This window comes from Gadus chalcogrammus, chromosome 20, assembly GCF_026213295.1.
Source record: "Gadus chalcogrammus isolate NIFS_2021 chromosome 20, NIFS_Gcha_1.0, whole genome shotgun sequence".
Lineage (NCBI taxonomy): Eukaryota > Metazoa > Chordata > Actinopteri > Gadiformes > Gadidae > Gadus > Gadus chalcogrammus.
Window position 1 is genome coordinate 2,297,847 of NC_079431.1, and position 27,606 is coordinate 2,325,452.

General features: G+C 46.6%; 3 protein-coding genes across 4 annotated transcripts; 1 reads left to right on the top strand and 2 right to left on the bottom strand.

The window, feature by feature from the left end:
• Positions 1-839: 839 nt before the first annotated feature.
• On the bottom strand, positions 840-9,060 carry agps (alkylglycerone phosphate synthase). Its single transcript, XM_056580259.1, has 7 exons — positions 8,662-9,060; positions 5,924-6,013; positions 4,604-4,694; positions 3,937-4,057; positions 3,726-3,800; positions 1,953-2,024; positions 840-1,077 (listed from the first exon to the last, which is right to left on the bottom strand). Exons 1-7 carry the CDS (start codon positions 8,853-8,855, stop codon positions 878-880), a joined length of 843 nt encoding a protein of 280 aa, XP_056436234.1. The 5' UTR covers positions 8,856-9,060; the 3' UTR covers positions 840-877.
• A 3,163-nt stretch (positions 9,061-12,223) lies between these two features.
• On the top strand, positions 12,224-20,283 carry nfe2l2a (nfe2 like bZIP transcription factor 2a). Its single transcript, XM_056579448.1, has 5 exons — positions 12,224-12,391; positions 15,356-15,634; positions 15,997-16,080; positions 16,204-16,389; positions 17,596-20,283. Exons 1-5 carry the CDS (start codon positions 12,350-12,352, stop codon positions 18,850-18,852), a joined length of 1,848 nt encoding a protein of 615 aa, XP_056435423.1. The 5' UTR covers positions 12,224-12,349; the 3' UTR covers positions 18,853-20,283.
• A 107-nt stretch (positions 20,284-20,390) lies between these two features.
• On the bottom strand, positions 20,391-27,385 carry hnrnpa3 (heterogeneous nuclear ribonucleoprotein A3). Of its 2 annotated transcripts, none has more exons than XM_056579450.1 (11): positions 27,305-27,385; positions 26,529-26,651; positions 26,285-26,431; positions 25,800-26,010; positions 25,357-25,446; positions 25,176-25,235; positions 24,877-24,936; positions 24,262-24,402; positions 23,982-24,134; positions 23,708-23,816; positions 20,391-23,608 (listed from the first exon to the last, which is right to left on the bottom strand). In XM_056579450.1, the coding sequence occupies exons 1-10, from the start codon at positions 27,308-27,310 to the stop codon at positions 23,728-23,730; spliced, it is 1,080 nt and encodes a 359-aa protein (XP_056435425.1). In that variant the 5' UTR covers positions 27,311-27,385; the 3' UTR covers positions 20,391-23,608; positions 23,708-23,727. The 2 variants fall into 2 exon arrangements, with proteins under 2 accessions (XP_056435425.1, XP_056435424.1); XM_056579449.1 differs by having other exon boundaries at positions 23,973-24,134.
• Positions 27,386-27,606: the final 221 nt, after the last annotated feature.

Below are 27,606 nucleotides of genomic sequence, written 5' to 3' on the forward strand. Positions count from 1 at the left end.
GAGAGAGAGAGAGAGAGATTGTATTTAAAACACACGGTTTCCCTCCGCATGGTCAAACAATGATCCTGGGATAGGAGAAGCTTTACCTCACGGAGACGGACGGATATGTCGGGGGAACATGGGAGAGAGTGGAGAGGGGGGAGGGGGGGGGTGCAAGGTTAAGGCTAGCTAACACAAGTAACCCCGGTCCCTTAAGGTTAACAGTCATGTACCATTCAACCCGACACAACCCCCCCCCCCCCCTTTAACGGCCTAACCCTAACCCCTCCCCCCCACACCTGGAATCAATAACTCTCCAGAAGGCCGTAAAAGATCTGCCTTTCCTGCCAAGCCGCTCCTTTCATCTGCTCCCCCGCCCCCCCCCCACCCCCTGCACCCCCCCTTTCCCTCCTCCACCCCTGGAACCCCCTCCTCTCTGACCCCCTGACCCCCGCCACACGGTAACGGCGTCCGTGTCGGATCCGCGCCAAAATGGTGGACTGGCGGAGTCCAGATGGCTCGTAAATATAACCGATGGACAGGCCTCACTTCAAACGGAGAGAGACGGGAGACGAAGACACGGCCTCGTCTCGGAGGGAAACGCGTGTTCCTGTTTCTAATTGGTCGTCGACGTGATTGGCCGATTACCCAAAGAGCATATCCCGGTTTTCGGTGTGAAATGAAATTGCGAATCATTTGTTTGAAGAAATACTTGCGTATCACGATGTCGTCGTGTGCTATCGTGATAGGTTTCGAATCCCAAGTCAACGGAGGTAAACCCTGATTTAGGTTTAAACCGTGATTTAGGTGGGTGACCACTTTGCTTCGCCATGTCTGTCACGACACAAACGTTTGGAGCGCAGCAAACAACCCCGCGTAACCACAAAGACTTTCACTATTACTTATTGAACAATAAGCGAAAAGACACAAGAACACAGACGCGATGATTCACACTCCGTCGTTGCGATTGTGGCGCCGTGATGTAGTGATGAAGAGTGGTTTTTCGACGACTGCTTACCATCTGAGAGGTATCCAGGGATACGATGGAGCGCGTCTCCTCCAGGGGGCACTCCAGAGCGCTGGAGACACTGGTCCCACCTGGGCGAGGCAACAGCGCAACATCAGACCACATCAACAGCAGACGGGACAAAGCAGTCGCTAAACGCTGGGGATTACACCTCCGGATATACGATTGAAAGCGTTTATGATGATGTGTACGACAGCCACAACATCACACCACCAACATTAGCAGCAGGCTAAGGTAACGCAGTTCGTTAACCTCCTCCAAGTGATACATATATGATACAATTAGGATGATGAAGGGAGAACAAAACAACACAGCCACAGACCGAAGGTGACGGCAGACAAGACAGAGCGGCCACTAAACGTTCCGCGCGTTCTACATCCAAATATGTGGTGACGTATTTATGATGATATACAGACAACAGGAGCAACCACAGCAGCACAGACAAGACAAAGCGGCCACTACTCTCCAAATGATCTATCCAGGTATATGACCGTATATTATTGGGATGTAGAGGCCGGATTCAGAGGAGGGATGGAGAGGGCAGGTGAGAGGGGCAGTGTCGGAGGAATGGGAGGCCATCCATCTCACTGCGTTGCGTTTGATGTGCCTGATATTCCCTGGCAGCCATTCCCTCCATTGTGTCTGCTTTATGAACCTGTTCCTCTCTTTGTTGCTTTTATTCCTTCACCACATTCGCCCTGAGGGCTTCATTTCGTGGGTAGGAGGGAGCCACGCCCTGTTCTGCATAGCAGGTAGCAAACCCACTTATCCAGAGGGATATTTATGATCTTATAAGTAAAGGAATTAACTGCGCACTCGACATTATGGGCCAGTGAAATTTAAAGAGACACACACACACACACACACACCTAACAGCATGTGTCAATTCCACATTCTTAACGATTAAATAGACAAGCAACAGCAAACGCAATAGACAACTACTCACCACCATATGGTATTAAACAAACATTGTGCTTGCACGCCAGCTCTACGATCTTCACCACGTCGTCGTGGCAGTCTGCAAAGTGCAAAGAGACCCACCGTGACAATGAGACACATCGTTAAAGAAAATAACCATCGCTATCATTTTTCATTGTGTAACAGCGATTAAATGGAACCAGCCCTGAATCACATCCCACGGTGTACACCTGTTGCAGCGGAGAGAAACCCAAGGACAGATCGGCCCAGGGCTCCGGTATGGACTATAAATAAATGCATAGGGCCTGAGCTGCCATCAGTGCCGGGCGACGTGGAGGAAAGGGCGCGGTGGTGCTGGGGCAGGGGGGGGGGGGGGCTGCGGCGTGGCTGAAGGTGCCTCTTGTCTGCCTGGGGGCATCGCTGGGCTCTGAGACAGAGCCAGGGAGCATGAAGCCAACGTCTTTGTGACTGCGAGGTGGGATGCCCTGGATCGATGGGGACTCGGCTGCGGCCAACCTGGGCTCCCACGTCCCCTCTCTCTCTCTCTCTCTCTCTCTCTCTAGCGTCCGTGGTCGCCCACATGGATCCGCTCGGCCGACGCAGGGAGCTTCGGGCGCTCACCGAGGAATTGGCCTCTTTTCTAAAAACACATTTTGCTGATTTGGTGCAAAGGCTTCGCCCCTCCAGAACACAGTGCTACTAGCCACCAGACGAGTCACTTGATGACAGTAACGCTTGTGTTGGGATCGTGTGTACATTTATTAATTAAATAAAACCAAAGGCTAAGTGTCAAAGACAGAAATCCGCCCGTTATATCCGGTGGGAGGGAATTAATTGCTCTCTTGAAATTACTTTTCCTGATTAATTTTGTGTGTGTTTTTATGTACTGCCTCGTAGTCCGGATCCAACGGTCTGGGGCCAGAGGGTCCCAAGCCCTGATCTAGCGTGGTGCCCGAGTTGAAGTACCCTCCTTATAGGCCAGGAGGAGCTACTGGGATGTAGATCGTTCATTAGAAATATTAAAAGCAGCAGGGGCAGCGAGTCCACGCCTCTGGTGCGGTGCCTACCGCTCAGTGGGTTCAACTTCAATCCCCCCGTTAACCTTCCCTGCCGCAGCAGACCCAAGGAATGCAGCACGGCCACGAGTCCGTCGAGATTTATCAGATAGTTAAACAGTCACACGGTTAGAGTTTAACTTGGTTTTTTGTTGAGTTTGTTTGAGTTTCGCTGGAAGCAAAAAAAAATAAAAAAAGAAAAAAAAAGAAAGAAAGAGGTTTGGACAACTAAACTGAAAAAAAATGAACAATCTGAATTCATTGTTGTTCCGAATAATGTTTACAGTTCCAGCCCGCGGATCCGCCAGCCTCTGCTGAGAATCCTGCTAATCAACTCCCGGCCATCAACCTCCACTCATTTACGATTAGGAAAAAAAGAAAAGCAGCAGCAGCAGCAGCCCCTAACAGCGACGGGCGAACCAATCTCACGGCCATAATTCATGGTTGTTCTCTCCTGGCCCGGCGCGGAGTATCTGGTGTCGCCCCCCCCCCCCCCCCCCCCCCCCCCCCCCGACGCTCCTTATTAATCCTGCTCTCATGCATATTAAAAACCCCCTCGCCTCTGCACAGATTAACCCTTTAAATCACACCCACCGCCTGGGAGACGTGCGCGTGCGTGGAGCGGCGGGTTGAGCCGCGTGGGAGGAGAAAAAAAGTAACCAAGCATAACTTATTTTTCTTTTCTTTTTTTTTTAAAAGAGACAGAGACGCCATTTTTCCTACACCACCCTCCTCCTCCAACTCACTCGGCCACACAACCATGTCCGGCACCCGTCCCACCCTGCCCTCTCGGAGGGCGAAGATCTCGTGCACGCAGTGTCCTGGAGGGAGAGAACACAGGTTTCGAGAACAAAGATCACCACTGAGGAACCAAAGAAGCTGAAAAAAAAGAGGCAACAGTGAGAGCGACGACGGTGTAGTGTCATGGGGGTATTTAACGGGCCCCGCCCGTCTCACCGTGGCCCCGGAAGACCCGGTCCTCTGCGTCCGAGGAGAAGGGGACCCCCGTGGTCTGGACCCCCTCCACGAAGGCCTGGTTCAGGGCGGGGGGCTTCACCGCCCCGGGGCTCGGGACCGCCTGGAGGAACGCGACAGTTAGATGAATACTCACTTGTTACTGTATACTGGTTACTGTACCCACTGAAGACTAACCCTTTGTTCAGAGTTCACCTAAACTCGGCATAGTCTTCGCCCTTACCCCCCCCACCCCCTTCCGTACTTATTTTATGGTGTACCTCCTGCAGCTTAATATACACTCTTATTGTATGTTGTACGTCCTGGCACTCAAAAATAGTACTTAGCATCATGTAGCATCTTATCCTAGCCACCTTTGTGGTATACGGGGAATGGGTTAACATAACAATTTCTAGTGCTTGGCACTTGGTTCGATTAACATCCTTACTGTACCAACAGCGATGTTTTTTTGTTTCTCATTTTTCTGATAAATGTACACATTGTAAGTCGCTTTGGATAAAAGCGTCTGCTACATTACCTAAATGTAAATGTGTGAATGTAGATGAATACAGGAAAGGCAGTGGTGTGAGGGGTGGGGAGACGTGTGCACTGAACACGTCATTCAGAAGAATGACAGCAAGAGGCATGTGGGAAAGGAACAAGCACTCACTGATGCAAAGCTTTTATGCTGGACGTTGGCTCCAAACGTTCCTTCGAACCACTCTTTCAAACTTGGCATAATCATCCCGCTTAGCTTATACCTGGAACGGAGGCAACGCAAGGTTAAGGTCAACACACGCCGTTAATAGGAATTAAAAACCCCAGCAGCCGAGCCTTCGGTCGGGCCCGGCTCCCAGCCTGAGGAAAGCCTCTCATGAATCCTCCCCATGCCTCCTTCTGAAGCGGGCTCGCCCCCCCAGCGAGCTGGAGCCCAGGCTGGAGCCCAGGCTGGGTAATAAGAACGAGAAGAGTGTAGGAGTCGCAGCCCAAGGGCGTTATCAGAGCAGGCCAGGCTGTGGTCGACAGCGCCGTCCGTGCGATGGCTCCAGCCAAGCCCTGTATAATTGAGCTGCTGGCACAGGCTGGGCAGGCCGTCGGGGGACAGTGGCCGGCCTTTGTGTCCAGGACGGAGGAACACATTCTTTAATGAAAAAAGCCTCTATCGCATCAGGAGGAGGAGGAGGAGGAGGAGGAGGAGGAGAAGGAGGAGGAGGAGTGTAGTGGAGTTTTTATTCTTTCATTCAATCCGGGCCACTGTTATTGCATGCGGCCCACCCAGACTTTCCGTCGAGAAAACGGCCAACAAACCCAGCGGTGTTCGAGGCCCGTCTTTTCAGCTGAAATGGCAGCTTGACGCACCAAATACGCACTTCGTACCTCTTGTTTACTTGTCTGGCATCCAAGGCCGTCTGCTCTAAGGTCACACGGTGTGATTACAGAGCGAGGGCACGGCAAAGTCTCTGCCTTTGTTTTGGGAAACCAGGACGGGGGAATAGAGCAGGGGACGGAGAGAGAGGAGCCATACTTTGTTTTCGTCGAAGAATTTAACTACATTCGACCACTAAAGAATCACTGAGAATTTAACTACATTCGACCACTAAAGAATCACCGAGACAATAGGCTTCTTTCAGGTGGTATCATGCGCCAATCATAGCCTTCGAAAGAAGAGTAGCTATGAATAAGCATAACACAATTCTTAAGTTACGGGAAATTCGAAGCCCAGACTTTTATGGCTGGACGAGCAATTCAAATGTCAACCACTAGATGGCAGTAGCTTCATATTGTGGAGGGCTGAAAGTGTAGAGTGCTAGAGGAGGGATGAAAATGTAAAGGTGGTCTGTGTAAACAGCAATACAAATACAACAAATACAAAATACTGACAGCAATACAAATCTCCTCTCGATATGGCTGAGAATCGCCGCCAAAAAACTCCCAGGATGCATTCTAACATTTAAGCCCTTCAGGAATCGACCGAGATATCTCTGTGTACCTTTTGCCGGTGAACTCTGCTTGGCCTTTCTTGTTGAAGTGGAACCTGGAGTCACTGTAGCCCCAGCCATTCCACTTCATCACCTCCTGCCTGCAGAGACGAATTTAAGAGAACCGATTGGCACGCGTTAAAGTGATAAAGTCACAATGATTAAAACGAGAAAGGACAATGATTTTAAGAAGTCACATTAACACATTAAAAGTTCCCCAAGGATATTTTTTTAATTTTAACCTTGTTCAAGGTTAGTACCACTCAGTAACACTGGGACCCGAGAGGAAATTATGTTAGCACTCAAATAAAGTAGTATCCCCTGCAACATGTATTCATGTAGCTATCGTACGATAGTGGGACATTTGGATTACAAATAGTGGTTACTGTTGCAAAACAGTTACTGGAAGGGGAAGCATTACTCACTTCCCCATCGTGAGCGAGAGGTAATGGAGGATGCTATCGTACAGTATAGATCTGTGTTACATACATACATATGTATGTATGCATGTGTGTCACAGCAATTCATTGCAACTTCTTTAGAAATACCAAAAGCTTATCACACCGAAATCTATACTGGACCAGTACGACTAAACAATTTAAACAAACAGGGAGGAAGAAACCTGTTTAAAAGGTGTATGATAGAAGCTCACCCTTCTAAATGTAACAGTTGCACTTCATTAACATACTCAAATAAAGGAGCATGTATGGACATTACGTTTTCTATAACTGCCTCCTCAAATGTGCTTAGTTTAGTTTGCTACTGACTGAGAATCGATCAACAAAGCCCACCTATAAAGGAAAGTCTAGTTTCCCCTTATCTATCATATCAATTTAAGCATTTAGGAATTCCCAGATTCCCTGCTCGGGATTAATAAAGAATATTTAGTCTTTAAAGAAAACGACTGAACTAAGCCCATCACCGGGCGGCAACACATATCCTCAAGCTGTACGATAGAGCGACAATTACACACATACACGTACAAAACCGTTGGTGCAAGGAAGGCGTGAATCACTTCCCCATCGTAGGTGAAAGGTTACCAAGAGGATGCTATGGAACAGTAGAGATCTCTGTTTAACGGCTGGAAACATAGGTAACACACTTCTCAAAGCACTACGAACTGGCTTGTATTGTACAGCCTCAAGGACATATGAATCAACATTAATAACAAAAATACTTGTGACTAACTTATGCATAGCCCAGCAAATCATTGCAATTGTTTAAAAATACCAAAAGCTTATCATTCTGAAATCTAGACTGGACCAGCACGACTAGAAACAGGTTTAAAGATGTATGATAGAAGCTTGTGTAACGGTTGTGTGGTTTCTAAGGTGATCATAACATGGCTGGATAATCTTTTGAAGTATTTCTATTAGGCAAGACAATAAATGAACGACAACCAATGAAACCAAACTACACACATGACAGCTCTATTACAAACAGACAGAATGGACGAGCCTCAACACAACTAATCTCTCTATTGCAAACAGAGAGAACGGCTGAACACGAACACAACTCTGCTGTTCCTACTGACAGACACACAATGGCCACTTGTTGTCCTGTCCGCAGACGTAGCATAACTGTCAAATTCTTATAGTCAAATTCCTATAGTTTCTTCATATTTAGGATAACAAATCAAAACTTCCTTGTGAATGTTTTCACGTAACTTATCAGTCATCGCCGGGTGAGCCCATTGTTTCAGCCGGATTAAAATATGTAAACAAACCCTGAGGCAGAAAGTTTGTGTGCCTTCTGCTGGGACCCCAATGTCATCCAATACGCAACATGCCGAAGGGACTAATCCTCATGTCATGTCATGTAATGTTACATGAAGAAATGTTAAATTACATTATTGGGAATTGTATACAATCTGGATATGTCCTGGAAAACTGTTGTTCCCAGTCTGACGCTAGATGTCAGCACACATTTGCTCCCCGTCAGAACTGATCCAGCCCTTCATGGGTGGAAAGTCAGACCACTGCTCGTCTCAGCCAATCAGATCACAACAGGAGTCGCAAAAGTTTGACATCTGTGGCAACGGTTGCGAATTGCACGAATTAAGTTATGGTTAATACGTAATACGTCAAAACATCCGCGAAACACACCAACACGATCCATAGACAACATTTACTTCACAAACGACTCGATACTGCGAAACTGCGACGCAAAGAGACGCAATGAGTCCCAACACGCAAACACGTTTGACAACCAAAGAGGGTGAAACTGCAAAGCATCCCATAATAACACATTATAACTGCATTAGTCCTGCATCAACGTATGTGTAGAGAAGCATATAGTATATACATCATCCGCTTGATAACAAACCAATCCGAAGGCGAAAACCCAAACCAAAGCCAGGCACTCTCACGTCAAACAGCGCGTTACTATTCACGCCTTCATAATAATCCGCACAGCTCTCAAATGAACTACGATTTACCTGATGAATGTTATCACCTGAACCCCCTACCGCGATACCACCAGACCTAAGGAGTCCAACCGCACCCACCAGTACAGCGAGCCATTATTCCCCTGGCTGCAGGCTCCGGGGGCTCAGACAGCTGCCAGCCTCAATACTGCCAGGCAACCAACACCACAACAAAGCACACACACAACGCATCTCTGTGGGTTTGTGGGTTTGTGTGATTGTATCGTGGATCCTGGAGCACAAGTCCGACTCGAGAACCCCCACGGAAGGAAGGACCCTCCGCCCATCCAGCGGTGAGAGTGAGACCGGTGGGTCGCAGCTCACCTCCGCCTCGGAACCGATTTGGTGGTCGTGTCGCCAGGCTGCTTGTCTGGAGCGCTGCACTCCCGGGCGCTGATGTCCCCATCGGAGGGGTCCAGGGGTTTCTGGAGATGACCGGCGATTATCCTCAGTCGTTGCCGGGCGATTTGTTGCCTGTCAGGGATGCTGCTGCTGTTGCTGCTGCCGTCCGACGCCATGCTGCTTCCGTATTTGTGAAAGGAGGGAGCGGCGGCGGCTGGCTCAGGTCGGCGCACATACAGTGGGATGTTGTCTGAGTGAGGAACCCGGATTGTAACGTTATACCGGTCTAGCACAATACAACTTCCGGTATTTTGCTTCTTGTGCCCTGTGGACGCCAGTAAAAGTCCCAAGAGTGAGGATAAATAGAACGTGTCAAGAAAAAAAACGCAAGGAGAAAACACTTTGATAAAGCGATTCCATCAAAATTAAATGAGATATCGAAGTAGGTCGGAAGTCCCTCCCTTGCTATCGCCCCCACCTTAGTAACTGAAAGTCCCTCCCACTCTCGCCAATAACGCTAATTTGGAGCATCGCATTCCAGGCGTTCTCATCTCACGACGTAACGACTGGAATTGGATGTTGGTAGGACGTGAGGTCAGCGCCACCCATCATGCATTGCGATGTGAAGTGACACTTGGCACTCTGCTACCAGCTATACATTAGGTACCAGCTATACATTAAGTTGTATCTTTTCAATTTTTTCGATTTGATGCCCAAGCCTTGGCATATAGTACAGCCTTGACTACTCATAATACATTTTTGTGAAAGTAGCAAGGCAAATGAACCAAGAAAAGAAAAACCTACTCTGCCTGCCTGGGTAGTTTAAAAAAAAAAAATTCACAGCCTATGCTTTTGGGGAAAACCTACTCCACTTTGTAGAATGCCTGGCAACCCTTCGCCTGAAGCCATTTTACTTTTAAGTTTGCCTTTCCTCCACGAGACACACACGACAAGTGTGACCGTTTCCATATGGCACTCATTCTTAAGGATACCACTGACTTATAGCCATCACAAGCCACACAAAATGACCAGTACATTATTAATGGACCCGTTTAATAAAATACTTCAAACAACAGCAATGCATCAAGAACAAACGTTTATTTAAAACAATTAAAAAAAACACAAAGGCATGTTAAATCAACGGTGTCCCATCTGGGGGAGACAATCATACAAACTCCAGCCGGTCGGTCGGTTCCCGGTTAGTACTTTACTCCCAAAACAAAGTTCTGTAATGCACTGACTACCGTCAATTACAGTCTGAGTGTATCACAGAACTTTATTTGGGGAGCCACAGTGCCACCTCACAGGCGCTGGGTAGCAGACGGTTCCAGAGCATCAGCCAGCGGGCTGAGGACTCCCCTGACCCTGTAGTGGTGGTGCAGAAACACAACACTTAAAACACTTGAAAGGCCGTATTTTGTTTCATCTCGTTTTTATTCATTTTGTAGAAGGCTTTCAACATTAGGAGTGTATTTTCCACCGCCCTCCTCCTCCTCCTCCTCCTCCTCAAAAGTCAAAGCTGTTGTAATTCAAACTGTACATGGTGAGACTGGTATAACAAAAGACAGAGCACTAGGCCTTTGTAGACCTCGGATAATTATGCTCGGAAGGGCAACTTATCTCCTTTCATCGATTAGTAAAACAGATGAGAAAAGGGAAAGGTATGGGCCTTCACGTTGGTTGACCAAAGATCTGTTTTTATACTCACCTCTTCAACCTTGACGAATAATCAAGGTTGCAGAGTAAACATTTAGGCCGCTGTCTGACAGCTGACCTGAATAAATCCTCACTATTGAAACCCCAAATAGATTTGTTAGAACTGCTACTGGTCTAAATCGGTGTTCTTTTGCAGGCCTACAGCCTACCACTGCCATAGCCTACCTGTTGATTAAATAACCTTTTGAAAGATGGCCAGAAGTAATCGCCCCCAAAAAGAAACGAATTAAGAGATACAATGTAGCAAATGATGGCTCCAAATATGTCAAATGAGGTAGGCCTACATAATACACGCAATAAAAAAAAGTTATGCCATACTGTTTAAAGTTATTGCGGACACTTGCCTCTTTAAACGCGGTGATAATGGAGCAGTCTTCAGCGTGCAAAGAGGAAATTGCAAAACAAAAAACAAAAGTGTGTTTCTAGTGCGTCAAAACAAGTGCTCCACCTAAAAGTAAATGTTTAGAAGTCCGTTTAAAAAGTCGTATACCGTACCTGGTAGAGGTAGACGCAGAGAGACCAGCTGCACTCCACAGCACGAGGGCTTACAGTAGATTACAAAAGGCAAAAGAGGCAGAGAGAGACCTGGAAACATTAGGCTACGTGTCATGCCAGGAACACAAGGCGAAGGCGCCAGGACACTGGGTAAGATGTCCATACGCGGACTCGGAACACCATTCGTGAGGTACCTTGTGCTGCTTCTACCTTTCTTCCTCCAGTCCCGTGCGGTTCACTCTCTGCAGCTGGAAGAATGTCGACGTGGAGCTGCCAAACGTGAGCGCGCTTCCGTGCACGCGCAAAAGAAAAAATAGGCCTTTTTCTACTATCGCCTTTTGGTGGGTTTGCAGAGTGGCACTTTGCACCGGCTGCACGAAATGTGTGATGTTCTTGACGGTGAGGTGACAGAAAAAGATCTCCAAGTCTATCATACCTTGATGATTTAAAATAAATCTTTTTATAATATTGCATTCACACTTCTTACATTGCATACCCCTATTTACACGTAAAATATACACGATAGCGATAGGATTTAGGGTTCATTTTGTATAATCTCAAAAATCAAATTCAGCAGTTACATCATAGCTACGCGGTGCATGTGTACAATCAGTTGGCACAAGTACACCATATCTCGATTGAGGATAATTATTCCCCATTAAAATGCCAACGAATAGACACAAAGTTGAATTGTATAATGTTGTCAAGCCCCCTGAAACCCTCGAGTGTGTGCACTGCCTTGGCGACCAGGCGCCGGTTTAACCGTTAACCCGCAGGGCGACACGTTACCCTGGAGCGTCGGGGCCCAAAGGCCTCCAGCTCCCGGCCGTTGTAGCCAGAAGGGGTCGCTAAACCACCGCACCAAATGTTGCTATGTAAGCCTATTTTCAACTTCACATAACTAGCGTTGCTTCATCCAGGACTCACTACTTAAGCCGATGTTTATGCATTTCATCACTCGATATTTATTTATTACTTTACTTCATTACTTTTCATTGATGAATCATTTTTATCAATAGGTCTTATTGGCATACCTAAGATGTTGAAATACATAACTTTGCACAAGCTCTACCGTGTAAACATGCAGGCAGCATTGTATATATACACACACAGAGGAAGAGGGAGGGAGGGCGCTGGAGGAGAGATCTGATAATAGAGGCGCTTAAAGACACCGCCCTAGTGGACTGGTGGTGCAGGCCCCGCCCCTCAACGTCTCATTGGACGATGGGGAGGGGACGATCCCACCGCTGCTAGTTTGAGCCCCGTGATTGGCTGCAGCGACCTATGGGCGGGGTTAGAGCCTGCTCAGGGGTTTTCGTTCATTTTCGTTACATTAGAAGCAATATTTCCTCCTCAGTGTCACGGCGCTGGACTCCGTCTGTCTCCATTCTGACCCGAAATTAAGGAATTAAATCCATTTTCATTTCATTACAAGACGGCCCTTCCATTGAGCTCCACGATGATGGACATTGAGGTGCCTGACATACTTCCCAGTCAACAGGTAAATACGTAGCAGCGGATTGTCATATGATTGTCATACAGAGCCGCCGGTCGGACAGTGGTGGTGGGGGTCTTCTACTCGTTATCCTATGGGGAGATCCCGTTATCGGACCAGCGAGGGGGAGCCAGATGGGTCGGATCTTCCCGGGATATTTCCATTTGACATTCGTGGTGCGGGACAGGCCCAACCTGTGCGCAGTTCCCCGGGCGGCGTCAGGAGACCTACTTCGTTACTAATGAACGGAAGTAGTTGAGCTGGAGTGGATGTACAATTTCATATAATTATTTTAAAAGGTATTCTGCCTCGTGATTCATTGGGACACATTGCAGTCTTGGATTAGCCCACACTGCGAAGCAATAAGGGGTATGGCTTGGGGCTTCTAGACGTTTCTATCGTTTCCATACTGTGGACTGCTACAACACAAAGTTATGTAAGAAAACAAAGTGACAGCGGATCAATGTGGGCCTGACAGTAACATGGTAACCGGGATGGTCTTTCTCTAGAGCTTTTCAGCTTTTCAGTTATATTTGTCAGCCAACCCCTCCCCTCAACAGCTCATTCGCATGTGATCAGATATCTGTGTGTGTGTGTGTGTGTGTGTGTGTGTGTGTGTGTGTGTGTGTGTGTGTGTGTGTGTGTGTGTGTGTGTGTGTGTGTGTGTGTGTGTGTGTGTGTGTGTGTGTCTACTTGTTTTATGATCGGCCCATAGCGCCAGGGACGTCTGAATGTTGTAATCCCTGTGTTGATATTCTGGGTTAAAGTTTATGTTGGCCTCTGAGCATTAATCTCTGAGGCAGGTAGCTTGGCTATATGTTGTTGGTAGCCTGTATGTTGTTGGAATGGTGTGTGGGCGGGGGGAGGGGGGGGGGGGGGGGGGTCTGAACGTGGACTTGTATTTCATCAGCCTCCTCGCTCAAGGGTGCATGACCACTGAAGCTGGTCTCAGGTGAACTCATGTGGAGGGCCCCCATGTTATCCAAACAACCCAAACCAACCGAGAAGACATTTAGCTCAAACTCAAAATGTTATTGTTATTTATTCATGTATTAATGCGTTGTGTTCGAAGATCTATCTGGAGGCTCGTCCAAGGTTTCACTGGATTCCCGACTTTCTGTATTCTCGCCAATTTCCTTGTTCGCCTGCCAGCAGTTAATTTACCGGATACACTACCATAATAATAACTTCCCAAGTTTCCAATTTCCATGTTATTCATGCTGTTGTTTTATTACACATAAGACTACGACTTAATTATACAAAGTTTAAAATTTAATTACTATGGTTCTAAGTTCAAAACACAAAGCCTGTTTAATAACCTGGTGCATTAATCCTTTGAGTTTCCACTGTAGTTCCTTAAATAGGAAATGGACGCATTGAGTCCCTGGGGTGATGTATGATTTTACATGTGACCAGGGGCACAATGTGGTTATTCAGTCTAGAAAACATGGCTGACCAGTGACCACAATAGGTGTTTATGTTGCCGATCCCCAGACACTATTAGATACTTCCTCATTCCATCTGAAATGTTGTCAGCTTGCACTCCCTACTCCCTCTCACTCGTTATTTTAGTTTTTTGTATGATTTGCGGAAGCTTTGGTGACACTTAATCCTCATACTGTCATGTCCTCTTACAGAATGTGATGCAACACTGAGGTAAGAGCTTAGTAGATAGTGAGGGGTTCTTATTTGCCGTCCTGCTCAGACTGCTGTAGAAGGAAACCGTGTCTAGGCCTTGAATCTCACCTCAGTGACTCCCATCAGAAGAAGAATATAGTAATAATTTGGTCTTCACAAGCCAAGGTTACTAACCCCAGCCCAAAAATAAATACCAGATTCTATATTGAATAAGTACGTTATTTTGATATGGTTGTTTTACATAACCAAACGGTATAGTTGTAACGGTATTGTCAAAGTCACATGCCTTGAGCTTTTCCTGTGACCCAATATCTTGGTTTCGTCATCCAAAGACCTTGTGAAAGACTTCCTTCTGTGAATACAGTCTGATGTTCCCTGATGTTCAAGCAAAAGTGTATTTGGATATTACTGACAAATATGCTCTCTGTGTGGTCTAGGGGTTAAAATATCAACATTATTCTTACTTGCATACACAGTCTGAAACTCTTCTACATCTGTTGCTCAAGGTGCTGTACACATTTTAGTGGATTACATTAATTTATTACGCTTTTATTATAGTCCTAACTCCCTAGTGGTGACATCCATGGTATGATGTTGGTATATATAAAGTTCCAGTCATACAAACACTGATATTCTGACGTTAAACAAAACATATAAGAGATAATGCTTAAAATGGACAGTTATTTATTTTGAGTTCTACCATACATAGCCTCCATTCGGTTTTATGTAATAGATATAATCTATTCATAGAATAATATTGTAAACCTTCTTACTCTTCGTGCTAACTTGGTGGACTGAAATTGAGAACATATGCGGCTTATACTGTCAACAGACACAATTTATAAAACCACTGAGGAGATTATTATTCCAAATAATCAGTGCCCTCACACAGCTGAGGATAAACAACTCCAGAGTCCTCTCCCTCTCTCACCAAATGGTACAAACACCAACATCGTTGGTCGCTGGTATGTTATGGAAACACCTCGCGGTGGGGGGGGGGGGGGGGTAGAACGGAGAAGCGTATCTATTATTCATAAGGCCCGATCCCCATGACATTACAGCCTACGTTTCCTACAACGCACCGATACCGAGGGACAGGGTGTGGCGGGTGGCGCAGCTACGCTCCACACAGCACCAGCGCTAGCAGGGAGCCAGGGACAATCTCTCCCCGATCGGGGCTCGCCATGCCGCTCTCGCTGCTGCAGATAAACACACGGTGGAGGGGGTGGTGTGGGGGGGGGGGGGGTGGCGGACGACTCGTGACGCGCCTCGCCTCTCCTCTCCTTCCTTAAAAAACAAAAAACGCCCCAATGGCGGCCTCTCTCCTCCCAGGACATGGAGCTGATCGACATCCTCTGGAGGCAGGACGTGGACCTGGGCGCCCGGCGGGAGGTGTTCGACCAGAACCACCGGCAGAAGGTGCACGCCCTGCAGCGGCGGAGCGAGCAGGAGGAGGAGAAGAAGCAGCAGCGTCTCAGGGACGAGCAGAAGGCTCTCTTGGACCAGCTGCAGCTCGACGAGGAGACGGGAGAGTACATCCCCAAGCCGCTGGCCAGCAGCGCCCTGACAGCGCCGCCGCCGGCGACCGCCAACCCCCTGGTTGTGATACAGGTACGCACACGGAGAGGCGGACACGGTCTATTTTAGGAGATTCAAGGGCGGCTCCTCGGCTCTGTCTCTCCTCCCCCCCCCCCCCCTGCCTGCTCTGTCGCTCTATTGGATGCTAGCGTGTGGTAGTAGCTAGGTTACCACCTTATCCTGGGCACGGTAAGACAACACAGGGGGAGAGCACAGGTGGCTCTGTAGCTTTGCATTCTGTGAGCTTGGCTGCGTTACAGTTGACTTAGGCTCTCGGCCTTTCAAAGGGACATTGGGATTTCTTTTATCTGACGTGATCCGCGCCACAAAAACATAATGCAGAGTCTGTGCCGTCATGTTTTATTCAAAGCGCTGAACCCATATCTCCCCGGCAGAATGTGAACTTCCCAGACGGCGATGACTCCATGTCATTTGACGAATGTATGCAGCTGTTGGCAGAGACGTTCCCCCTGGCGGAGGTAAGGCCCATGCCTCGTTTCAGAGCATTAACACATGTAGTCGTGTCACAACAACCCTCCTCCGAAAAGGCCTGCTGCATCCTAATCGAGATTTACGCCACGTGTGCGACGTGTGATTTATAGGACACCTCCGCCTGCCTGGACAGCAGCGTGCCCCCGGTCCCCAGCAGCGACACCCACAGCCTCATGCCTTCCAAGCAGCCCGCTCCCCCCCTGGCCTCGCTGTCCCCCGCCCCCGTCATCGCAGACAGGAGGGGACCAGAGATGGACCAGGCCTGGATGGAGCTGTGGTCCCTCCCAGAGTTGCAGGTACTATTCCTGTATTTCTGCCCTGCTACATTGCCACGCCATTGAATTTGATTAGTTGTACCACAAACAGTTTGTGAACGTGAATGATGAATGGCTGGTATTCATTTATTTAGCGAATGCAAATAAATAAATACCAGTCAGCCATTGGTTGGTAGCCTAATAGATTAATTAACCAACCGAATACAAAACAACAAGGGAGGAAGGCTTCTGTCCGTCTTGTACGCGTCATGTCGATGTTTTCACTGGAAGGGGACAGTGCCGCACAGAGCCAGGTGCAACTCGTTCCACCTTGATGAATTGTTTTCACCACAGGAGCGCCCAGAGCAGCAGGGGGTTATTCACATGGAGTAAATCAATTATGAAAACACTAGCTTGCACAACGTTTCCTGGACACAGACGATTTGGTTGAATATTAAATACAGTGCTAGTTTAGTACGAGTGCTAGGGGCCAGTACCAGTTTTTGGAAATTATGTAATAATAACAATACATATGATTATACACATTAAACTAAATACACTTTGGCTTGCCCAGAGCCGTTTGCCAGCAACAGACCCTTTACAGAGACGTCAGCAGGCCAAACTAGTGAGGGCTACGAACCGTGCCCTGGTACATGAAAGAAGCAGACCCGTAAGCAGGGATAGGGGCAGCACCTGTGTTTGTCCTGCCATGAAGACTCTTAAAAGGCTTTCAATAGATTGCTTTATTCAGAGGGTACTGGTGTGGAGGAGATCCGAGTTGCGTTTCCTTTGAGACATGCTGTGGCTCACATGCTTGTTTAGGGATGTTGTCTTTGCACCACTTCCCATTCCCATTTACAGACAAAGAGGGGGATGGTTGGAGATGTTTCAACACATGAATCAGTTCCACTTTGGCCTTGAGTTTCTTATGTTTTGGACCCATCTATTCAGCCATCTTGTGTAACACACATACTCCTTGGTGTAAGCAGTTAGAATGACTTATAGCTCTGCGCATTTGAGGCAGGAAATGCCGCAGACACTGTCTTACTTTTTGCATAGTCAAGTGTTCCAAAAGTTCCTCTTAGCGACACAAAACTACAATCAAGATATCTGCGCTTGCCCTTGTGTGCAGAGTATTACAATAACATATTGGAAATAAAGAAGTGTTATTACATTTGTACTGTTGTTGTTGTTGTGTAGGGTCGAGAGCTTGAGGGTTGTACTTATTCAGATGTTTGTTTTATCCAGCATTGCCTGAACTTGCAAATGGAGGACCCCCTGGAGACATCGGCATACATTCCCACGAGCATCCCCGACGTACAAGAGGGAAACTATACATATTACCCCCTGTCAAACGCCCCCAACGTGGGGCCCAACCCGGTGGAGGCCTGCCCCCCCACCTTCATCAACGCCTTCGAGGAAGTCTTTCACGATATGGTCGCGCCAGAACCAATGATGGGGGACGCCAACCTGGGCCCCAAAGGGTTCTGTGGCGATGCCTTCTACCCCGACCCCGTCCTCTGCCCGCCGGAGGCCGTGGAGGCCAACGTGATGGAGCACAAAGAAAGCGGCATTCTGCCAGAGCTACCAAAGAAGCCTCCTTTAAACGCCACGGACGCCCACAGCCACTCGCCCCTGGGAGAGGCGCTGGAGAGGTGCAAGCAGGAGCCCATGGCCGAGGTCCCCGACTCCGACTCGGGCATCTCTCTGAACCCCAGCCCCCACGCCAGCTCCCCAGAGAAGTCCGTCTACGGCGACGGCTCCTTCGGTTTCAGCGACAGCGACATGGACGACTTGGACTACAACCCCGGGAGCGCCGAGTCTGATTACTCCGAGATGTTTTCCTTGAACTTCCAACCCGACGACTTCCAGCAGAGTGCGCTCATGTTGTCCCAGGCGGGGCAGCCGGAGGCCCAGCAGGACAAGAAGCCCAAGCTGCACAACGCCAAGCCCGCGGAAGAGGGCGGACAGAGCGAGGGCCCGTTCACCAAAGACAAGCAGAAGAGGCGCTCCGAGGTGCGTCTCTCCCGGGACGAGCAGCGGGCCCGGGCGCTCCGCATCCCCTTCACCGTGGACATGATCATCAACTTGCCCGTGGACGACTTCAACGAGCTCATGTCCAAGCACCAGCTCAACGAGCCCCAGCTCGCGCTGGTGCGAGACATCCGGCGCCGGGGCAAGAACAAGGTGGCGGCGCAGAACTGCCGCAAGCGCAAGATGGAGAACATCGTGGGGCTGGAGTATGAGCTGGACTCCCTGACAGAGGAGAAGGAGCTGCTGCAGATGGAGAGGAGCCAGAACGGGAGCAGCCTGCGCAAGATGAAGCACCAGCTGAGCACGCTGTACCTGCAGGTGTTCAGCATGCTGAGGGACGAGGAGGGGAAGCCCTACTCCCCGTCCGACTACTCGCTGCAACAGACCACCGACGGCAGCGTGTTCCTGGTGCCACGCACTAAAAAGACACACGCCAAGAGCAAAGACCACAAACCGGCGTCCGCTGATTAATATGGTACTGCATTATCATCGTAGTGATTATACTATGCAATAACTTTGTAGTTACTCGGCTTTAAGAATATGTAGATCAGCAGTGCTATTATATAGTTATTGCTTTCTCCTCCCAAATCTTGTAATATTTTTGATATTTTACTTCTTTTGTACCGCTTTCTAATATTGAGATTCTTTTCCTATATTGTTTGTAAATATAAACCTTCCTTGCCGTTCAAATATGTATTGTATATATATTTTAGTATTTTAAGAAACTCGTTTCAATCACTGTTACTTTGTTAAAGCTTCGATTTGCTGACCCGATTTTTTTTAAATCCTTTGGCCTTTCAATAAACACTTTTCCTACACCACAATTTATCGGTGTCATGTTTTTATTTTAACGAGACATTGCGCTGTGGTCCAGTATTGACAGTTGTATGATTATCGTATTCGTGCAACCAATTTGCTCTGTCAAATTTACAATTAATGATGCCAAAAGTAGCCTACCATGTTGTACTAAATCGATCATTGTGTAACACTTATGTCTTAGCTTTTGTAACCTACCATAATCTACTCTAGTTTCGACACACATTGGAATTCACTATATGAAATCATAGTTCAAGCATTACTTTCCACGTTTCGTCTTTCAAGGCATTCAAGCTTGTGACGATGAACGTTTCCAGATGCCTGGTGAAAAGGCTACAACTCCTGCTGTAATACTAGTTTAGCCTTTGGTTTAAGGGAAATCTATGCTTTTGTTTTACATTTTGGGACTTTTTTTTTAACTCAATAACACTTGGCTAAAGTTCAATGTTATTTTTGTTATGACTGGTATACGAACTATTTTCTATAAATACGATAACGAAGCCTCAGTAACGATACTTTCCTATGGTATTTCTGCTCTCGTGTGACCGCCGCTTTAACCGTCATCCTTATCACCAGATGGACTGGTGGAACTTCTAACACATGCCTGCTTTCTGGGGATGTGACGTCACCAAGGAGCGAATACAAGTAAAGCAAACTCATAGCATTGAATTGAAACTCCAAAGGATTAAGCCTCTTTAAAGAATGCAGTCCGTAAAATAGACCACCTAATCTTACACAACGGCATACTCAGTAAGCCACACACCCATAGCTTATGGAAAATACACCCACTGGCATTTGTGCGAGAACTCGTGTTGATCTATGAACTCATGTGTGAAGCGGGAATGAGTACTTCACATTAGTCTACCGGAGGAACCTGTTCACAGGCAGAGCGCTCGAGTGTTTGCCAATGGCCAACTCTCACCTCACTCAACCTTTGCTCGCCAACTCCATTTTCCCTTTCCCCCAAACAACCTTTGGTCACAAGCCAAACCTAACTGGGGAGCAGTAGTATGATCCATTATTACTCTATGGGCCCTTTAAAGATAAGACGACCAAATAAATTGTGGATCAGTTGGGCATGAGTTGAGAGAACTTAAAGAAATTAAAATACAAGATTATTATTGGATAAAATGTATTTTTGTTGAACATATCACAATAGATTTCATGTTTTAGTTAAGTTTATAAACTAACTACGCAGTTCAAAGAAGTAGCAGTTCTCATTAAAAAAGCATTATCAATTAGATATTGATTTTATTCAGCTAGTTAGTGAAAAGGTTTACTAGGGAAGTAACACTAGCTATTGTAGACCGGTCGGAATCCATGTTGGTGTGTATTGTAAGAGAAGGAGGAGGAGGAACCACACAGACAGAATGGTATTCAAATGAAGATGGAAACTTTTAATCAAAGTTTATTCTTGACATTTACTGCAGAAAATGGAAAAATCCTGCCCGTTTAAAAAAAAAATAAACATCAAAAACATGTGGGCCTCAGCCTTCATCCCTGAACTCAACACTGCATATTACAACACAAATTAGGACTAAAAAACATGACTAATAGTCATAAATAATTGAATATATAAACCCTCGTGAATAGCCTAGTGTAATGATAATAGTCAATAAGTGCAGTCATTTCCTCAGTGGGCCATATATGAGTAACATGTGAACAATAAATATACAGGTGTGATAATATGGAGATCACTTTGAATTTAAGGATTTTGCTGGTTGGCTAAGACCCATAGCCAGGTTAATCTGGTCTTTATCCTTTGACAACACCCCTTGGAAATCTAAAATGAAGTGGGAGGTTTCAGAATAATATGCATTTGTGAATTTTTCCGGGCGGTGTTGGGCTAAAGATGCCATATTGTCGTGATGCAAGGAAGCCATGATTTTCCACATTGAGAAACTGAGCAGTTGGTGAGCCATTGACATCAATTTTTGTCCTAGCGAGGGTTCGAGCAGCGCCTTTAGCTGAACCCTTGTTTTGTACAACACGCATCAGTGCATACAAACTGCCCTGGCTAGATTGTTTCGTGATTACACACATTGCAATGCTGACGGAGGTCAGTATTCTGAGCGAGGAAACATAGTGACTGTTAAGCTACCGACTGAACGCTTGATAGCGTGATAGCTAAACAATGACAAAAGGAACCATTACCATTCCACACAAATATCCCAATGCTCGTATTCTTAAAAAAATGGAAGCAACCTCTGCAATTCACATTTCAATGGCTGCCTCCATTTTGGTTGTATAAGAGCATAGGAATGTTATGGTAGTAATTGTATGTTGGTCACTGTTTAGTAATTATTTTGTCATTATGTGAGAGACTGACGTTTAGAAGACGGGCCAAACTATGTTACAGAATATTTATGTTGATTTAGGGTTACAGTCCTAGAACTCTCTCGGGAAATCACAAGATGGAGGAGTATCGCCTAACAAAATAAAGCCCATAATGCATTCTGATGTACACGCCCTATAGGCAAAACCACCAAGCCAGGGCAGTTTGTTTGGGCTTACATGTGTTGAACAAATCCAAGATAAAGGAACTGCAAAAATACTAGTTTGGAAGACTAAGGATGTCAATAGCTCACCTACTGCCTAATTTTGTAACATGCGTACATCGTCTGGGATTAGTTGAACAGAATTCATGGCTGATAATAATTTGACACAGACATTGTCAGTAACCTTGGGTCTGAACCAACCCTCCAAATCCTTTAAACCCTTTGATACATCAACCTGTGTGCCTTGCTGCATTCAAATGTCACCCTTGCCCTACATCCTGTTTTTATTTGAATCCAGCTACCTTCTGGCTTTCCATATCTTCCGATCAGAATATATAACACATACAGTAGTTGGAACAGTGTTGTCTTTTAAGGCAGAACCTATAGTATGACATACAAAAGCTATTTACGTTGCCGGCTTTTAAACAAATAAGTATTGATAATTGCATGTCCACTTACTGGGTCTGCCATTAAAGACAACAGCACTCCTTAGAGATCATTCCCCGTTCAGGGAGTGGCAGTGAATAGTTGGCAACCTTGCATAATATTTTGAAAAACAAATCTTACCCATCCAGTACCTTCCTTGTTATCAGGTCTTTACAGATTTTCATGAAGAGAATTCCTCTTTCCATATCTGCAAATCAAGCAAAGCAGTTACTCTTACCTGGTCCATCTTCCCAAGCAAGCTTTAGTGAAATACTCACTCCCTTCTCTTCTGTAACGTCTGAACTCTAGAATGTGGAAAACTGCAGTATTCTGACTGCAATGTGTCCAGGTACTAGTCTTTCTTCGCTAGCATCGGCTGTCGAAAGGGTTAGCTAGCCCTGGAAAAAAATGGACGCTCACTACCGGGGGCCACGACAGTGTCGACACTGCAATCTTTTCTCCATTGGCGGTGTGCTTGATGCTGCCTTCTCTCTGTCTCAACATGCTGTCTGGTCCACTGCGCTGGGGCTGAAGAGGTCCTGTCTGCAATCTTCCACACTAGCGATGCTGAGGGCCACACTTGGAGGAGTTCCTGGCTGTTACACTCCTACTGGCTCAACACTTGAACATGTGAAGTCTGCGGGCCCTTGCCTGAGGACTCTACTCAAAACTCCCTTGTCCTCCAACCGGGTTCAAATGAATAAAAAAATACATGTGGAAAACAAAACTGTTCTTTTTTTTGTGGGGACAAAAACTTAATTTTGTATACCTCATAAGTACAAGGTATGGAAAAAGAAATGAATACACTTCTGATGAGCTTTTTGCTGATCCAATGACGCACTGAACTTCATGGCACTTTACTAGACAATTTTATTTGTTTTCTACTTCTCAAAATACTTGAACAATCTAGAATTCTGCTTTCTGTGTACAAGTATAGTGAAAGATCCCTTATTTCTAATCTAAGACTATTGTTTGTAGACACGACACACTAAAAAAGGAAACACATAATCTGTTTCAAATACAAAATCAAAATACACGCTTCAACTGAGCATTCATAATAACTTCAACAAAAACGTATACTTTTCTACGTAAAAGGGTGTATGTCTAAACCAAAGTTGACAAATTGGTTGATTTAAAATTCATATGAGCAGAAATCGAATCTACAGGAAAAAAAAAAGAAATAAAAATGATATAGGGAACTGACTTTAGATGTAAAAATAAAAAAAGGATATTTTTTCCTCATACCATAGGCACAATACATACACTTCAGATGCACAGAAGGAAAGAAAAACGTTGAGAAAGGGAAGATCTAACACAAGTACGGAAAGGTATCATCTACACTTCTTCACCAAAGTCCTTTGTTTTTCGCCAATTACATCTCCCATTTAGCTGTGGTTCTGTGTCTGACTCACTGCCTCAATGTAACCTGCAGCTGGCCTGACAATTCCTTTGCTCACCTCCTCGCCTCTCCTGCTAAGAACTGAAGCCTGTTGAATGGATACAGGATAAAACAAAGTTAATCTACGCTTTACCGGTGCACTCTGTACTCTTAGTGTGATCAGGGTCCGGGCAGACAGTGAACTTACCAGGGGTGTCAGTCACACGGCTAGTATCGCCGGGAGCCGTAGCCTCCTCCACTACTGCCTCCACCACCACTACCACCTCCGCCACCACCACCTCCAGAGCCATATCCTCCTGGGAAGAACAGAAACACAGAGTGTTCGTTGACATGTATATTTTCAATGCAGGATCCGTCACACAACCCTGCCATGCACGTGAAACTACAATGTAGGATGTTTTATTAAAGGATGCTTAACCTCTGTCTTATCCAAGGTCATCCTATTGTCCAACCTGTCTCACCTCCATATGGTCCACTCGAGTTTCTACCAAAGTTGCCGCCCTTCATCGGTCCGTAATTGGACTGGCCTCCACTGTAGTTTCCAAAGTCATTGTAATTCCCACCTCCTCCTCCTCCTCCTCCACCTCCTCCACCACCACCGCTGCCAAAGTTTCCTGAAAGTGACGAGAGTCCGATTTCAACAAAAGCCTAGCGCTTCCACTTCCGGTGCAACATGAATCGACAATGGCAGCCGAAAAAGAACAAAGGATATTTATTTAGATGGTAAACCGGAGGAGGTACCTCCATCGTTGTAGCCGTCGTTGTATCCACCACCACCGAAGCCCCCACCCTGGTTCCCATATCCAGGACCTCCACCCCCATACCCCCCTCCTCCGCCGCCCCCGCGACCGCCGCCGAAACCACCGCCACCGTAGTTTCCACCTGGACCACAAACCAGGGTTCACAAGCATTGGCATTCATGATTTTAAAGCTTGTTTTTGAGTAGATCAAACGTCATTACTCATTTTTTAGAGTCGAGTAGTCCACTTATTATGAACTATGAAAATCTTCTGAGTAAAGAGAAGTGTTGATGAAACTATTGGGTTTTAGTTTTTTTTAAAGGCTCTGATGGCGCAATATTAAAAAAGGTATAACGGTGGTGATTTGACTTTCACCCATGACTTGGTCTGGCAGGGATTACATAAAAAAAAAATAAGGGCTGGTTTTATGATGCATGCATCTGTCAAAAAGATTGTTAGAGGAAACACCCAAATCCAAACGGAACTAAGATTCAGGGGAGAACCTGATCTACAAAGAGGCAAATAGTGAAGAGATAAGCAAATCAGATCATTCTTTTGAGTATTCTTAAGAGGACGGCAGCACTGTATTTGACTTTCGCTAAACCTGAGTGCTTACCATCACCATATCCATCGTATCCGTCCCCGCCATAACCACCACGTCCTCCACCGTAGCCACCTGCAAAACACGTGGTTATCATAGGTCACCTAAAGACTGTGAACTAGGTAGAAGCATACTCGTGTGTGTGTGTGTGTGTGTGTGTGTGTGTGTGTGTGTGTGTGTGTGTGTGTGTGTGTGTGTGTGTGTGTGTGTGTGTGTGTGTGTGTGTGTGTGTGTGTGTGTGTGTGTGTGTGTGTGTGTGTGTGTGTGTGTGTGTGTGTGTGTGTGTGTGTGTGTGTGTGTAGGCAGGTCCTCACCTCTGAAGTTGCCACCTCCATAATTACCACCCCTGTCCATGAAGTTTCCGGAACCTCCACCTCGACGGGTAATGAGAAGAGACTTTCTTTAGACAAAGTCCCCAACATGACACGAGGTCCACACAACACGTTGAAAGAGCCCCTGGAGCGGTCGGGGCACTACTGGTGTACAGATACTCACTGCGCTGGTTGGACACTGCGTTCATCTCTTGTTTTGAGAGGGCTTTCCTCACCTCGCAGTTGTAAGAGTTGATGGTGTGGTATTTCTGGACTGTAAAAATCAACCGGACAGCACAATGTGAGACTTTAATAAAATAATATTCAGCTTTAGCAATATTTGCAAAACAAGTGTTATAAATCTAGATGTTCCAATTGCTGGAGGATTTTGTGCTGTCATATCACCTCACCATACATTCCAATGAGTTCATCCACACTTTACCCCAGAGGGAAACAAACACCTAATCCAGCAGTATTACTGCCTTACTCTACATGTCGGGGAAGACAGTAAATCAAACCCCACGCCCTGCAGTTTGAATGCCTTGTTTGACTAACGCTAAACAGGACCGCTTAAGTCCTTCTCCCACGCGTGAGTCATGGTAGGTCCAACGTTCACACCAAACCTACCGACTATTTTGTCCACGGTGTCGTGGTCGTCGAAGGTGACGAAGCAGAAGCCCCTCCTCTTCCCCGTGGAGCGCTCCTCCATGATCTCCACGCACTCGATGCGGCCGTACTTCTCAAAGTACTCCTGGATGTGGTACTCCTCCGTGTCCTCCTTGATGCCCCCCACGAAGATCTTCTTCACCGTCAGATGGGCGCCGGGTCTACAGGAGTCCTGAAACAGGCCAGATGATACGATGTGGGGGGTTAGTTAGCTGTGAAGACCGTGGAGACTATCTTTGGGTTAATTTAGGGTTTTGTTTATCAATCCAAGATCCAATCTGGGAGCCACAGCAGAAGTACAAGACAGCAACATTAATTTAAGAAGAGGGAAACGTTTCCTATATGGAATTGGAAATATCTGCTCACTTCAACACGTTACAAGTAGACATCACAAATTGTATGAGTATGGAAAACAATACGTTGATACAGCATAACAGCTTGTTTACCTCTCGGGAAACGGCCCTCTTTGGCTCCACCACCCTCCCGTCCACTTTGTGTGGTCGGGCACTCATGGCCTCATCCACCTCGCTGCCGTTTGAGTACGTTACGAAGCCGAAGCCACGGGACCGCTTGCTGTTGGGATCCCTCATCACCTGCAGGACAACAAACATCCATTATTGCATTTATCCGCCTTAGGCTACCCTCAACCAATATTGGCCTCTTCGCCCATATGGCCCACATTGTACATACCACGCAGTCTGTAAGCGTTCCCCATTGCTCAAAATGGGCCCTCAAGCTTTCTTCAGTGGTTTCAAAACTCAGACCGCCGATGAACAGCTTCCTGAGCTGCTCAGGTTCCTTGGAATCACGACACTGGAAATACATGCGAGGAAAACACGAGTTATTCAATTTTTTGGAGAACGGGAGGCCAATTAGCGCTCGTTGATTGTGCGCTTTTACATGGCTATCCAGCTCAATGCTCGGGGCGAGCAAGCTAAATAAACACAAGGGTGATTCATTTAACTGTTGCAACAGGGGTCAGCTCGGGGATGGTCGTTGGCAACTGTGTAAATTGGACAGCGGCCTGTCAGTCAAGACCAGGCCCAAGCAGGCTGGACCTGGTCCAGGACACCCGTCTTCCCTTATCTTAACACCGCGTCTGCCGCACAGAGATATACCCGCTTGGCTCTAAACTCAGCGGGTTTATATTAAGCATACGGCCACAACAGCATGACACAGCCCATGCATTAACATATGCATGTTTATCCCGGTGGTATAACGTGAAGTCTCGGCCCCTTTGTACGCTTGAACGAGGCGGACGATGCTAACATGCTAACATGCTAAGCTAAATTACACGGCGCTTATGACGCCTGACCTACTGAGAGATATAACACCAGGGAACCGGCCAATTCGGCCATCGTTACACGTATATAATGCATGCATTAGGAGCTATTCGTTACAACTGGTAGTTCATGTAATAGTTTCCTTGACATTACGCAATATGAAAATAATTGAGAGAGAATCACCTCCATTTCGTGGACGACTACAGGCGTAGAGCGGAACAGATCACGTGACGAGAACGCCCTAGTCCCGCGAGAACACAACGCGATTTCGTATCTCTGCTAATGCAGTTAGTGGGTCTATGGTTTGTACTCAATATTTTTGACCATGAATATATGTATATCATTATAATTCAGTGTATAGGAATGAATAACCAAGGACATATACTGCGCAATAAATTTATATGTATGAGCTTACATGTATTTTTTTAACGATAGATGTAGAGTCCTCAATGCATTATCCCGTGAACAATGGTTGTTAGTACCAT